The sequence below is a fragment of the Ambystoma mexicanum genome, chromosome 13 (assembly GCF_040938575.1).
Source record: "Ambystoma mexicanum isolate Mex_15411 chromosome 13, UKY_AmexF1_1, whole genome shotgun sequence".
In the NCBI taxonomy this organism is placed as follows: domain Eukaryota; kingdom Metazoa; phylum Chordata; class Amphibia; order Caudata; family Ambystomatidae; genus Ambystoma; species Ambystoma mexicanum.
Genome location: NC_090938.1, coordinates 614,986,468 through 615,000,668, shown reverse-complemented (window position 1 = coordinate 615,000,668; position 14,201 = coordinate 614,986,468). Strand labels below are relative to the sequence as shown.

Sequence of the window (14,201 nt, the reverse complement as noted above, 5' to 3'; positions counted from 1 at the left end):
ACAGGCATTTCATGCAGGGAACACATCTCATTGGTTATGGGACAGGTACACTGGCGACCCATCAAAGAAAGGGTGGTCTTCAAAACACTTGCCTTAACACACAAATGTCTTCACGGACTCACACCCATGTATCTCGAACAAAGGATCTCCAAACAAACAGCACACGCGTAGAGTGCCTGCTGGGGGCTTGAGCTTCCCAACAATGGCAGCCACTCTTTGGAACAACCTCCCGAACGAGATCAGATCGAATACCATGCTGCCTTCCTTAAGGCCTTAAAAACGAGGCTCTTTGTCTAGAGGTCTTACCCCACATGCAATTCCGGACATATGCTTCCTCACTGTGTATCACACCTTTGCAATGTATAATACTGTTTCTCTGTAACTGTAACAATCAGAGCAAATGTTATATGCTTTTTCCTGGGCCGCTTATTGTAACCCTCAAGCAAGCCTTGTTAAGTATCCTTCATAGCGCCTCTATGTCCGTGGGCTGCACTGCGCTCTACAAATCCAAAATAAATAAATAAGATCCTCTGGGCACCCAAAAGATCAAAGAACCAAAAAAGACAAGGGGGCGGGGGGGTGGAGAAAGCAAAGCAACAAGTTGAGGTGGCCCAAAAAAGTGGCCCTAAAATTTCCAAAAAGAATCGGAATTCTGTTTAACACCAAGGAACTCTAAGCCCTTCAATCGTATAGTGGAAGACTGATAAATGAAGGGACACTGTCCTCCTCCTCCTCCTGTATAACTGCCTTAGCAGATGTGCTGGCTATTGGCAGAGGCCAATCCCCAGAAGGAGCCAACTCTGGGTCTCCAGTCGGAACAGGGTCTTGAGGGGACTCTGGGTCTCCAGCCATGTCATGGGCCTTTGGTCGAAGCAGCAGACCCAGTGGGGGAAGGAGGGGTATAAGGGATCTGGAAAAGATGAACTGCCACAATTACAGGGGAGCCAGCAAAGAAGCTTCCGGAATTACTTGTGCAGAACGAGGATGAGGCTTTTTTGGAGTCACCTCCTATATCAGTCCCTTCAGAATATGTAATCTAGAGGGGATTTCTTAAACCAGATTAACCTCTCAAAAAATACCTCCTCACAAACTGGTGACGTTTGTTGAGGTGCCAGAAAAGGCACTGCCGAAGCAGCTGTCCAGGAAGCCTCTAGTGTAGTACAAAGAACTCTAGATCGTATGTTCAGAAGTGCATTAGGAATCCTCTTATAGGGGAGAAAACTTTTCTGGAAGGTTTAATAGAAAATATATCGCCATGAGCTGCGGTTCTGTGGCGGTCTGAGGGGAGGGGGTGAATCCCCTGAAGGTGGTCACACCACAGGCGCAGACCCGATAGGAACTGAGGGAAAGTGCAGGAACTGACACTGGTGCAGAGCCTGGTGGCGCAGTAATACCCGAGCCCTCGAGCTAAATTTCTGTATCTTCGCAGACCTCCTAGCGAGCTCCAGACGGCTTAACCTCAGGCCTAGGCTGGGCAGTCCTTGTGTACAGGTACAGGTCCCCACCATCCTTGGGCCTATACCCAGTAGTAGATAATGTAGGCCCCTTGGACCAATGTACAGTGTTTGAGCAGACAGACCCCTCATTGCCAATCCCAAAGTCCACTGACCGCCTCGAGCGTGAGTGTCGGTAGCCTTCAAGGCTCTGGGATGGGCACTGATATGAGGATCCAACAGACCACTCTCAGCCGAGGAACACCCAGGGAACGGGTCCATTTATTTTAGCCAATTTTGTTTTTTAATCTGGAAAGACCTTCAGAGATCTGGAGAAGACCTGGAAAAGATCTTGCACCACCTGGAAAGACTGTATAGCAACCTTAGCATCAGGGCGTTTTACGTTGTGCAGGAGACCCACCAGTGGTCATATCCCAAACACTCCAGACACAGCATGTGGGAATCTAAAGCTAGGAAAAAGCCCTCGGAGGATGCACATCGACTGAAGTCACCCGTGACTGGCATGCGCCGGGGGGGAAGGGGGCGAGGGGGTGGAGAACCAGAGGCTGGCTGAAGAAGAATTAGGAAAAGGAACGGGTAAGAACACAGAGAATAATTGGGCTAGTAGAGAGCAGGGTACGGAGGTAGGGCGCTGGAGAGCAAGGCTGTTGATGAAGGCATGCCCCAGGCTCAAATTATATGAGAAGCACTTATTTGTTGGGCAAAAGGCTTCCGTTCCGTCTCCTGGGGGGGATGCCCATAAAGTATGGAGAAAAAGGGACAGGACGCTTAATCCAATGATTTTTCTATTGCTGACGCACCAACGAAGAATACAATTCTAAATTGTAGTGCCAAGTGTCCACTAGGATTAGGTAAAGATTAGCACGGTCAGAAAGAACCACTAAGGCATCAGGTGGAGAAACTGATGGGAATGGCTAACCACTCACTATTTTTATTTTTAAAACATATTTTTATTGTTTTCTGATGCAAAAATAAACTCTCTCCCCCCCCCCCCCCCGGAAGAGTGGGTCTTCATCAGTTTTCAGTTCTGGAACATTTACGTACTGAACATGTCTGATATTTTAATGTTATGTGGACACCATTGGTCCATGTAGTCTGATTTCAAATATTCTAGGACTTGTCCCCATTCCTTCATGAACGTGTTGTTTTGGTCCTGGAGATGGTGCGTAATCTTTTCCATGGTCATTTGGGACCACACCTTTTGCAGCCAGGTGAATACCAGCGGTGGGTCTCGTTTCTTCCAACTTTGGGCTATCGTTGCCCAGGCTGCAATGACTAAACCCATGAAGCTCCTCCATTGTGCTTTGTGGAGTCTCTTGGCCTGTGGGTCTTTAAATCCGCACAACCACACTCTTTCCCCCATTTGGTCTGCCTCTGGGAACATTTTCTGGATTTCCAGTCGCACTTCCTTCCAGAAGCCCTGTACCCCCTGGCAGTCCCACCAGATATGCCTCCAAGTTCCTGCGTCGGGTACCCCTCCAGCAGCGATCCGACGTTGCCGGGTACATTGATTTGAGCCTCTCTGGGGTGTAGTGCCATTGTGTGGTTATTTTCAACCACATTTCTCTGGTTTGGAGTGCCCTGGTGAGTTTTGGGATGCCCGCCCAGAGTTCTTCCCATTGCTGCCTGGTTATTTCTTCCCCCAGCGTGGCTTCCCATCTCCTCATGTATGCCCATTTTATTTCCTCTCCTTGTGTGTTAATGTGGGTATATAGGGTTGACACCAGTTTTTTGTCTCCTGGGTTGGAAATTATGTACTGTTCAAATGGTGTAAGGTCCCTTGAGGCCGCCTGGAAGATCTCTGGTGTACTTAGCCAGTGTTTATATTGCTCGTATCTATAGCGGTCGGTCTCTGTTAGTTTCCACATGTTTTTGCATTCCTCGAACGATCGTATTTCATTATCCTGGATCATTTCGCCTATTTTCCTGCATCCAGCTGTTTCCCATTTCTCAAAGGCGCCGAATTCCTGTCCCGGGGGGAACTGAGGGTTTCGGCAGATTGGCGTGAAGGGGGCCAGTGGGGTGGTCATGATTCCCTTCCTGGTTTGGTCGTCCCATGCGTTGAGGGTGGCTTTCATGACCTCACTAACTCTGAGGTTCTGGTGTCTGTGTTGTTTTTGTTTCCATAGTAGGTCTTCCAGGGGGGGTCCTGGCCACTGCCCTGTCTTGTGTTGCCCAGATCGTCTGTTGGTCCCCCCCCCAACCATTCCTTGAGAATGCAGAGTTGGGCTGCCTGATAATATTTTTTGAAGTGGGGGAGGGACATACCGCCTGCCTTGGTAGGTGCCGTGAGAATGGCTCTGGAGATCCTCGGTGGTTTCCTATTCCACACGTATTGGGATATGGCTTTGGAGAGTGCTTTGAAGAAGGAGTTAGGGACTGTCACTGGGAGGGCATGGAAGTGGTATAGCACCCTGGGGAGTATATTCATTTTTACTGCTTGGATTCTGCCCCACCACGAAATCCTAAGCGGGGACCATCTTTCTAGATCCTGTCTGACTTTAGCCAGGAGATGTGTGTTGTAGTTCTTATAAATCATGTCTACTCTGTGTGTTAGCGTCACCCCCAGGTAGTTGATACCCTCTTCCACTATTTTTAAACTTAGCATGCCTGCAACTGTTTCTGTTGTCTCCGGCAAGGAGCATAATCTCTGATTTATTCTTGTTAATCTTCAGGCCTGAGATCACCCCAAATTCCTCCAATATTTCTATGGATCTTGTCAGGGAGTTCACAGGGTCTTCCAGGGCCAATAGCATGTCGTCTGCATATGCAACAACTTTATGTTGCCTGCCCGCCATCTCGATCCCTCTTACCCCCACCGTTTCCCTTATCTTGATTAGGAGAGGCTCCAAAAATATGGCATATAGCAGAGGTGATAGGGGGCATCCCTGTTTCATACCCCTCGTGATCTCCACCCTCCCAGTGACCTCTCCGTTTATTGCTATTCTTATCGATGGGGAGTTGTAGTTGGCCTTAACCATATATATATATAAACTGCTCTCCGAACCCCATATGCTTCAACGTTTTAAGGAGGAAGGACCATTCAACCCGGTCAAAGGCCTTCTCGGCGTCTAGTGAAAGTAGGATTGCTGGTGTGTGGGTGATGCCTATTTTTTCTATAAGGTGGATGACTCTTCTTAGATTGTCGTGTGTTTGCCTACCGGGATGAAGCCTGATTGATCTGTGTTTATTAGGGTCGGGAGGAGTGGTGATAGTCTGGCAGCCAATACTCTCGTGTAGATTTTGGCGTCTAGGTTTATTAAGGCTATCGGGCGATATGAGGCCGGGAGAGTGGGATCTTTACCTTTTTTGTGGAACACAAGGACTTTTGCCTCATTCATGGAGAAAGTGACGTTCCCACTGTCCTTGAATGTGTTTAGCAGCCTAGTCAGGATTTGAACTAAAGTGTCCGCATATTTATTGTAAAATTGGGCCGTGAAGCCATCCGGGCCTGGTGCCTTTTACATGGGGAGGCCCGCTATTGCCCTGTGGACCTCTTCCTCTGTAATCCTTGATTCTAAAGCCGGTTTGTCTTCTTCTGGTATTGTCTGAATGGGAATAGATTGCAGGAACTTGTCTTGTTTCTTTTCGTCCGGGTGTTCCGTTGCATATAGATCTTGGTAGAACGCCTTAAAAGGCCCTCCCTATGTCCTTTGAGTTTGTATGAGGTATGCCTTGCGCATCCTTGATGTTCAAGATCGTCATTGCTTTCTGTTTTTCTCTAAGTTGTCTTGCTAGATATTTGTCCGCTTTGTTGGCCTTGATGTAGTGTCGCTGTTTTAAATATAGTAGGGAACTCTCTGCTTTTTTGTTGCGGAGCATCTCTAGTTGACCATGCACGTGTTTCATTGCTTTATTGAGAGTTCTAGTGGGATGGAGTGTTAGCTCCTCCTGTATGTCTGTTAGTTTCTTTTCGAGCGTTCTTTCCCATTCTTGATGTTGTTTGTCTTTGGCTGCCTTTTGTGCTATGACATGTCCCCGGGTTACTGCCTTAAAGGCTTCCCATACTGTTCCCAGTGGAACTTCTCCATTGATCGTTTAGGTCAAAGTATTCCCTGATTTTGTCCCTTAGATCCTCTCCCTGCACCTGGTCCGTTAGAATGTCGGACGGCATTCTCCATCTCCAGAGACCTCTTCCCCTTCCGGGGGCCTGTACATCGAGCCATAGCGGGGCGTGATCTAGCGGGGCGTGATCTGACAACGCTATCGCTCCCTTTTCGATATCCTGGATCCTACCCATCAGTCCCACCGACACCCAGAAATAGTCAATCCTCGACATTGTGTTGTGCACGTGCGAGTAGTAGGTGAATCCTGCATCTTGTCCCCTTATTTCCCTCCATGCGTCTCGTAGTGCCATCTGTTCCATCCTTTGCTTTAATCGTTTGGAAGGGGTCCCATGTGGCTGCGTTCCCCCTGCACTCCTATCTATGTGAGATTGCCACTCTAACTACTTTGCCTACCAGAGTGCCTATGACTGTCGACTTAGTTGAAATGCAAGAATACCTTCTTTCAGAAGATCCCAATCTAGATAGAGGGCAAGAAGCAAGGCTCCACCACTATACCCTAAGCCTGACGAGATGTTACCCTGCAATGATGTATGAAACAAGTGACAGACATCCAAGAACAGTCATCTTTACTCATCCTGCACTCTACATTTGAAGCTACATTGAAGGCTTTTCCAAATACCAGACTTCACAGTACTGTGCTGTTAAGAGGTCAGTCCAAATGCTGGCTTCCACAATCTGTACAGCGCTCCGCTGCTCTCGAGCTATGCCCGCACTTTGAACAAAATGAATAAATATTGAAACAATAACTTCTAAAGAGAAAAGTCAGCAGCCTATTCCAAATCTCAAAGAATTAGGCTAGAACCCTCGCTCTAGAACCCTCGCTCTTCTGGGGGGAGATCAAAGCAAAGGAAGCCAAAAGCAAGAAAACATGTTTAAGATTTATAAATGTGAACAACAGACAAATAAGCCCTGGTTCTAACGGAGGCCGTTGACTGTTGCAAAAATATCTCTGCCAGTTTTATTTTAAATATTTTAAAAGCTGTTTCAGGGTCTGGCTCCAAAAAGGTAATAAATTAACAAAAATCCCATGATGGAGAACTTTTCAGGACACTAAGTCTCCTCCAAATGAGCTCTTGTGCATCTCCATACTAGAAGCTGTACACAACCTTGTGTTCCGGCCTGGCACACTCCACTAGTGCTGTGCATTAGTCCAAACCCACATCACTCATAATACTCGCTAGTCTCGCCACTTTTCGTTTTAAAAAGCAGTCTCCACTCCTGTATTTGGCTCCGCTTGTGGCTTCTTCTAAATAAAGTCTTTTTATGCATCACTTTATGTCAGACTTCTCCAGCTTCTAAGCGCTGCAGTGATAGGCTTCAAAAGTATTACCCAATTTTGAATGCTATGATTTATCAACCTGAGAAGGATGAAAGGCTAAGACTGCCCTACTGCGGGATTCAATCTTGTAAATTGGGGGAGGCCCTCATGTCAGAAATCAAGGGTTTACTTGTGTAGTTTTTAACTTTGGCTACCTGATGCACAGACCCTCGGATCTGGTAGAGCCCATGGGTACTGCCTCACTCTCCACTCTTGTCCTGGGACCAACCTTCACTCGGTGCATGGACTCTACAGCCTATAAAAAACAGCACAAGTGCACAGAACATTCCAGACCACCCAAGTCGTTCCTGGCGCATACAATTTGTCTAGAGATGTCCGACTGCGTCAAAGGCACCCTGGCTTACTAAAGAAGCCTTCCTTCCTTGATGCAAAGATGTAAATGTCCTGCATGCCCACAAGCATAACCCCCCAACTTAAAAATAACAATGCAATCAGGAAAGGAAATCGTCCATTGGGGGCAAATTGCCAAGGCGGCATGCTGACATAACACGTTCTACAAAGGCAAATAAAATCAGAAATTTTAAATATGCAAAATAAAGGTTACCTTCAAAACTGAAACCACCTGGACCACCGAAGAATGCCTTGAAAATATTGTTGGCATCAAAATCTAAAATGAATAGAGACAACATTCTCCATTAACCACAAGCTTGACTTAAGCTAAGCAACATTTGCTAGGCCAGATTGCCTGTTATTTTGTAATGCAACGTAAAGTGGTCCTGTATAGTGCAATCTCTATGCGGGGGTGGGGGGAATATGGGGGGAGCTGTGGGGAAGAGTAGTAAAATGCAAAACTGGACTTTTGAGAGCAGCCTAGAAGATGTGTGAGATGGAATGTGTCTAGGTGAGGTGTAGAGAAGGAACTTTGGGTATGAGAATTCATAAGGTATCCCCCCCTAGGTGTTTGCCTGCCCAGTTTGCTAAGGACTACGTCAGAGAATGAGGTTGGGTCTAGAGTTGCAAAGTGATGGGAAAGGTGCAGTTTGGAGTGTGTTTGTGTGCGCGAGAGTGGTACTAGCTGGTGTTCACTTGAAATGCGAGTGGCTCGTTGATGTGTGTACTAAAACACCACAAGTACAGTAATTAACAATGGCATAATAAAGGACGTTAAAAACAATGTTTACTAAACATGGTTTGAAACTGTTTATTAAATGCTTTCAATAACAATCACAAACAGAAGGTGCTAGGCAAGATTTGGTGCAGTACCCTTTGGGTGCACTACAACATCTTTGACCTCCTGGCAATAGGAACCCAACCTTTGGTATAAGTCTGTACTACACAGGTTGGTAGTGTGGCTGAGCAGCCAGTCTTATTTCAAAAGGGGTCAATGTGAGCAGTAGGGTGGTTACACAGATTCACAGTGACAAGTATCCAAATAAACAAGTACACTCAAGGTTTCTTAATTAAACAATTATTAATTTATTTAAGTCAGTTTGAATAAGCCTTCAGAAGGGGCAATATAAAAGTAACACAAATACACTCCAAAATACACACTCTTTGTTTCTCTAAATCTGCAAATACCCATTTGGGATGGCACACAGACACTTTCTACACCCTCAAGTTACTTAAATAGTTAGGACACTGGACATTAATATATCACTGGCACATTTAGAGCAATACTGAGATGAGTATCTAAGTAAAGAGGTTTCAGACTAAGACGAGAGCTCGCACAAATATTCTGAAGCAGGTGGGTACTTTTGAACCCCCCAATGCAACTTAGGTTAACCCTTTCCTTTAAGGAAGGTAAAAACACACATTAAGTGGGGAGAAGAGTCATTCAGGGAGCCAGGCCAGCCAATGTCAATTGGGCAAAAGCCTAGGTGAGCTGAAGTACTTCTTGCAGGTAGTAAAAGTTTTGCACAATGTTTTAGAAGTCTTTGTAAAAAAAGTAGAATCAAAGTAGGGCCATAAGTTGGGAGGCTTGTGAGGTGTAGAAGATGCAAGCAACTCTACAGGAGCAACCAAGACAGGTCTCAACAGAGAACAAGTAAGGCTACAAGAGGTAAGTTCTTAGACTCTACAGTACCTTTGTTTTGAAGAAATGGTTCCAGCTGGCTTCTGTTCCTGAGTGGCTCTGCAGATTCTTCTGTTCCTGTGCCTCAGTCGTGGGGACAAGAGGGAGGACTTCTGGGGACTCCTGCAACACAATGGGACGGTCGACGACAGCAAAGGGCAAACTTCAATTCAGTGGCACTTCAGCGTTTCAGCTCCTTGCATCTGACAGCAAATAGCAACACTATGGTTCTCCGATACCACTTCAGAGACTTTCCTTGCTTCTGGGGTCCAGCACTCTGTTGAGGTGGCTCAGGCTTGGCCAGTCCTGCATCAGGGAAGTCCAGAGAATCTTCCTAGCACTCGGGTGCGACTTAAAAGTGATCCACTCGATTTGGTGTTCATTTCACTTCAGTTCCAGCAGCAGCAGCAGTACAGCCAGCTTCGAGAGGATGTCCACATGAGTTCACTTTGGAGTGGATTGGTCCCACCAACTCAAGGGGAGAAGTCGTCCTTGCAGGTCTGCCTTCCAAGCCAAAAAGCCTCGCCTTTTATGCAGGTTACTCCCATTCATTCCAGCCTAGCTGTCAATCACACAGCAGGGTGGCTGTCCTTGCCGGACAGACAGCCAATCACCTTTGGGTGCATTCCTGTAACCAAGGGGATTAAGCACAGGGAGTTTTGGGCACCTCCCTCACTTCCTGCACCTGCCAGACATACTGGAGCCAGAGGCAGGCTTTTATTTATTTACTTTTATTTATTTGAATTTGTAAAGCACACACTGGCCCTGAGGCATCGTGGGCTGTTGCAGAAGATTAGCTTGTTACATACATGGGTGAGTAGAGAACAGTACAGAAAAAGCAGGATATTTTATACACTATATACATAAAAGAAAATGTGCATGTTTTTTAGTCAGGAGGTACAGTGTCCTGTGGCAATGCCAACATCTTAAATGCAAAGTGGGGGCAAGGTTAGTTGAACAAGTTCGTTTTTAGCAATTTGCGGAAGACATTGTAGGATTCTTCGTTTGAGTGCCGTGGGGAGGGCATTCCAGTTCTTAGGGGCTAGGTTCTGGAAGCTGGAGCCTCCTGCTTCACTCGTGAATCCCGCCAAAGACAAAACAAACAAAGGGACCAGACCTGGTTTGGGTGCGCAGAGTAAATCTCAAGAAGGACCTTTCCAAGAAGAAATGGTGAAAAAAAGACCGGGGCCATTTTGACAGAATGGGCACCCATGGATGCTTTACTGCAGCTGCGAACGCAGCCAGCGGTTAAAAACTCCCAATGGTAGTTAAAAGTAAACCACTGTCGAGGGGGTGCTTTTGAGCAGCCTGAAGATGGCTGCCTAGCTCTTTAGCGCCATGAACCACCGACAGAACTCTGCTTCGAATGGCGGTTTCCCTAAGCTACGGACCTCGGGGAGCGGACCGCACATCGGTGAAGTTGTGGGGCATCCTTGATCCAAATTCTGGGCGGAATGGCTATGCTGATGTGGAGAACTGACCGATTACACTGCACACTGTGATGAGCGGCCTGTGACTGTCCCAAGAGCCGCGGGCTGCGGCGTGCACCAACCCGAGTGAATGCTGCTTTGCCTGAGCTGGCCAGCGGATTGCGCTCGACACCGTGACCCGGAGTCCGCTGCCACGCTGGCCCGTGTGGGGTTTGTGGCCCCTTTGCTGTTGTGCGGCCTGGGCTGGGAAACTGGAGGCAGGGATCTGTGGAGCGTGCAGGAGATCCGAATTATTGGTGCCCACGCTGCAGCCGGAATATGCTTTCGGCCCAGGGTTGCTGGGCAGGCTGCGAGCGGCGTATCTTGCTGCTCGCCCGATCCCCACCGGCGTTGCTGCACACGCTGGGGGTGTTGCGGGAGCAGTCAATTCCCCCGACTGCACAGGGACCACTGGCGTCCATCGTCTTCGATCCCGGAGCCGCTGGAGAAGTGACCCCAGTGCTGTCATCTTCAGCCTGCCTGTGAAACATCCTCCAACGCTTGATCACCTTCACCCCATTGCCCTGCCAGTGCCACAGATCTAGCTGCGCGGCCTCGGCCATTCGGGGGCTGCCTGGCCTAGGGGCGGCCTCGATCCCCGATTTCCCATGGACGAGGCGGGTGGGCTCTGTGCCCTGCCCCGGTGCTGCAGCACCGATGAGGGAGCAGGGGTGCGGTACCTGAGGAGCCTGGAGGGCTCGTGTTGCCGCCCACGCGATCCAGCAACTGACGAGTGGATAGAAGGTAGGAGATGATCCGGGGACACAGCGGGTGAGTACCAGCAGGGGCGCGGCCCAGGTCGTTCCTGGTCTGGCCTCTTGGCTGAGGCCAGATCGTGGTGGTGCGCCCGGGGCCTCATCCAATTAGTGAGGAGGCAACTTTCTCCTCGGCTGAAACATCGGACCAGTACAGGCGGCGATCCCGCTGGCCCCGACTTGCAGGCATAGCCGAGATGGTTACCAGACATTTGGTCGAAAAAAATTGGTCGACCAGACAAATGGTCGAACCAATTTGGTCGAAAACCAAATGGTCGAATTTGTTTATTTTTTATTTTCACCTTTTTTTTTTTGGGGGGGGTCCCCCCGAACCCCCTTTTTTTTTCTAAAAACCCATTTTTGTAAAAAACGAAAACCCGAAAAATAAATATATAATTAAAAAAAAAATTCGACCATTTGGTTTTCGACCAAATTGCGTCGACCAAATGTCATTCGACCAGTTTTAGGTCGACCAAATGTCTGGACACCGCCGAGATCCCAGGCCTTGAGCTCAGATCCCTACCCGGGGTACACTAAACAATGCCAGTCCAAACTAGCAGGCTGGACTCCAATCATACTTATTTTCACTGCCCCAATACCACAAAATCCAGCTTGCTGTTACTGGAGGGCCGGACAAACATTGTATACCGGTAGGGGGGAAACTGTTGCATGCCGCTTCGTCACCATCACAGTTGAGGCTCTACTTCTGGGTGCCGTCCATCTTGTATTGTCCCAGTCATCCACACCCCCCCTCCCCCGGACCTACATCTCTGCACTACTGTGGGTGTGCCCGTCACCTGCGGCCTGCCCGAACTTACCGGACCTGGATCCCACTCATCAATGCAAAATACCCGCTGCCAGCTGGTGCATATATTGGACCTGTGCACGATCGATACCTGGATCCACATTGAACGGATAGCTCCTTTTGCGCCTGCAATACTGGTGGGGTACACCGCTATTTGAACGGCCTGCTACTACCAGTCTTGAGGGCTCAGGCGTGTGGGACGCGTGGCTGCCGATAGGCTGACACGTGGCCCCGGCGCACTCTCCTACATCCCTAGTTTCCGATTAGTCACCTAGTGGACTCCCAGCCCCCAGGAGGACATCCTTGCGGAACTCTATATAGCCTCCCTCTATCTCAACTTTACTGTGACTCCGAGGCAAACGGGCACCCCCCAAAACGCGTTGGGGGACTTCATAGGCACTGCTACATCGGCTGCAAACTCCAGGCCTGAGATAGCACACGATCATCAAGACTGTGAACCAACGGAGGTCAGAGAATACTCTGCTGCCTCGAGGAAGACACTTACCTGCCTGTATAACGTCTAATGGGTCCCGTAGAGCAAACAAGGTCAGTGCCATGGACAAATTCGCCAAGGCAGCACCCAGGTCCTAGCTAGGACAATCCTCGACCAGTCAGGAGGATGCTGCAGCGCTGGTGGACACCCCACTGCCCGACATAACCAGTATGATGGAATCCATGGGCAAGAATTTCACATCCTTCCATGAAAAACTGGATGACAAATGCAAATGTGGCGTCACTCAAGTCCAAACTCGATCAGCAGGACACCAGAATCACTGAGGCTGAAACCAGAATTGGGGCGAACGAGGATGGAATACATGTACTGCAGGACACGGTGGCTACCCTTGCTTGGGATATGAAATTTGTCCCAGCAAAATGCGACTTGGAGTTCAGGTCGCACAGTAACAACATTTGTATTATTGGGGTCCCGGAGAATGCACTCAAAGGACGTATGGAACTGGCAACTGAAAATATGCTCAAGGGCCTATTGGATAATCCTGAGCCGTCTCCCTTCTTTGCTGTTGAGAGAGTTCACCGCGTGCTGACCCCACGACCTAAACCAGGGGACTTTCCACGGCCTATAATTGTAAAGATTCTAAGCTACAGGGACAGATCATATACTCCGCCGGGCGCGGGAGAAGGGGGAGTTCAGGCTGGACTCACAGGTGATCAGAATCTTCCGGAATTTCTCCACAGAAGTGCAACAGGAACAACGTCAATTGACTGGACTAAAGAAAATGCTCACAGAGAGAAGAACAAGTTACTTCTTACCTGGTAACGTTCTTTCGACGGGATGTTCCTCCGACGTATTCCTTATCTTTGATAATATGTTTCCAGCTTGCTGACCTCGGAAATTTTTTCTGTAGAGGGCGCTGCGCATCGACGTCTGCCGAGTCGATGTCCCTTGACGGCCACTGTATCGGCGCCGACGTCACAATGCCCATAAGGAACAAGTTACTTACCTGTAACTGTTGTTCTCCAGCATGGGTCTGGCATGGATTCACATGCTCATGAATATTCCCCGTCGTCAGGCTGGGAATCCTCGGTAAAGAAAAAACCAGTATCAGTTTCGTTTCTGATCTGTCTTTCGTAGTAATAACCAATCACTGGTCTCTGCCTCATACTGACCACAGCCAATGACTGCCCTCTACCTAAGCACCGCCTCTGGCAGCCATCTTCAGATTTGGAAGCACGTGAAGTGGCAGTATGACCAAGTGAAGAGCCGCAGAGGGGTAGGCGGGAGGGTTCGCATGTGAATCCATGCCAGACCCATGCTGGAGAAGAGAATGCATTACTTACCGTAAAAGCATTTCTGATGATTATATCTGCTTAGAATCACATGCTGTGCATAGGTCCGACATCCAGTGGTCACTGCGGAGTATTGCATTTTGTTTTTCGTAGTCGAAAAGGGGACGTCGACAAGGCGTGTCTGAAACACTATCCCTATAGTGACGTGCGTTGTACCCACAATCCCTCACGCGTCGAGGTCCCTCTGTTTGTATTTTTCTGCCCTGAGGGAGCCTTCTAGACGTGAGTGAGTACAGAAAAGAGAGAGATATATAAAGGAAGTCTATGTTCCTTCCATCCGAGCGGGGAGGAAGGGCGGGCGCATGTGAATCTAAGCAGATACAATCATCAGAAATGCTTTTACGGTAAGTAATGCATTCTCTTCTGATGTTTGTTAATCTGCTTAGAATCACATGCTGTGCATAGACTAGCGAGCAGTACCCGGAGTTGGCGGTGGGTTATGAGAAGGAACAGTAGAGAAAAGGTGTCGTAATACTGCCTGTCCCACCTGGGAGT

General features: G+C 48.5%; 1 protein-coding gene across 3 annotated transcripts in view; it reads right to left on the bottom strand.

Annotated features, from left to right (window-relative positions):
- Positions 1-14,201, bottom strand: part of DNAJC7 (DnaJ heat shock protein family (Hsp40) member C7) — an 838,484-nt gene that overhangs the window by 48,791 nt on the left and 775,492 nt on the right. For all 3 annotated transcript variants that reach the window (XM_069634491.1, XM_069634489.1, XM_069634490.1), the window contains one exon: positions 7,405-7,467. In XM_069634491.1, the coding sequence (XP_069490592.1) occupies positions 7,405-7,467 (63 nt within the window). The remainder of the gene's footprint in view (positions 1-7,404; positions 7,468-14,201) is intronic.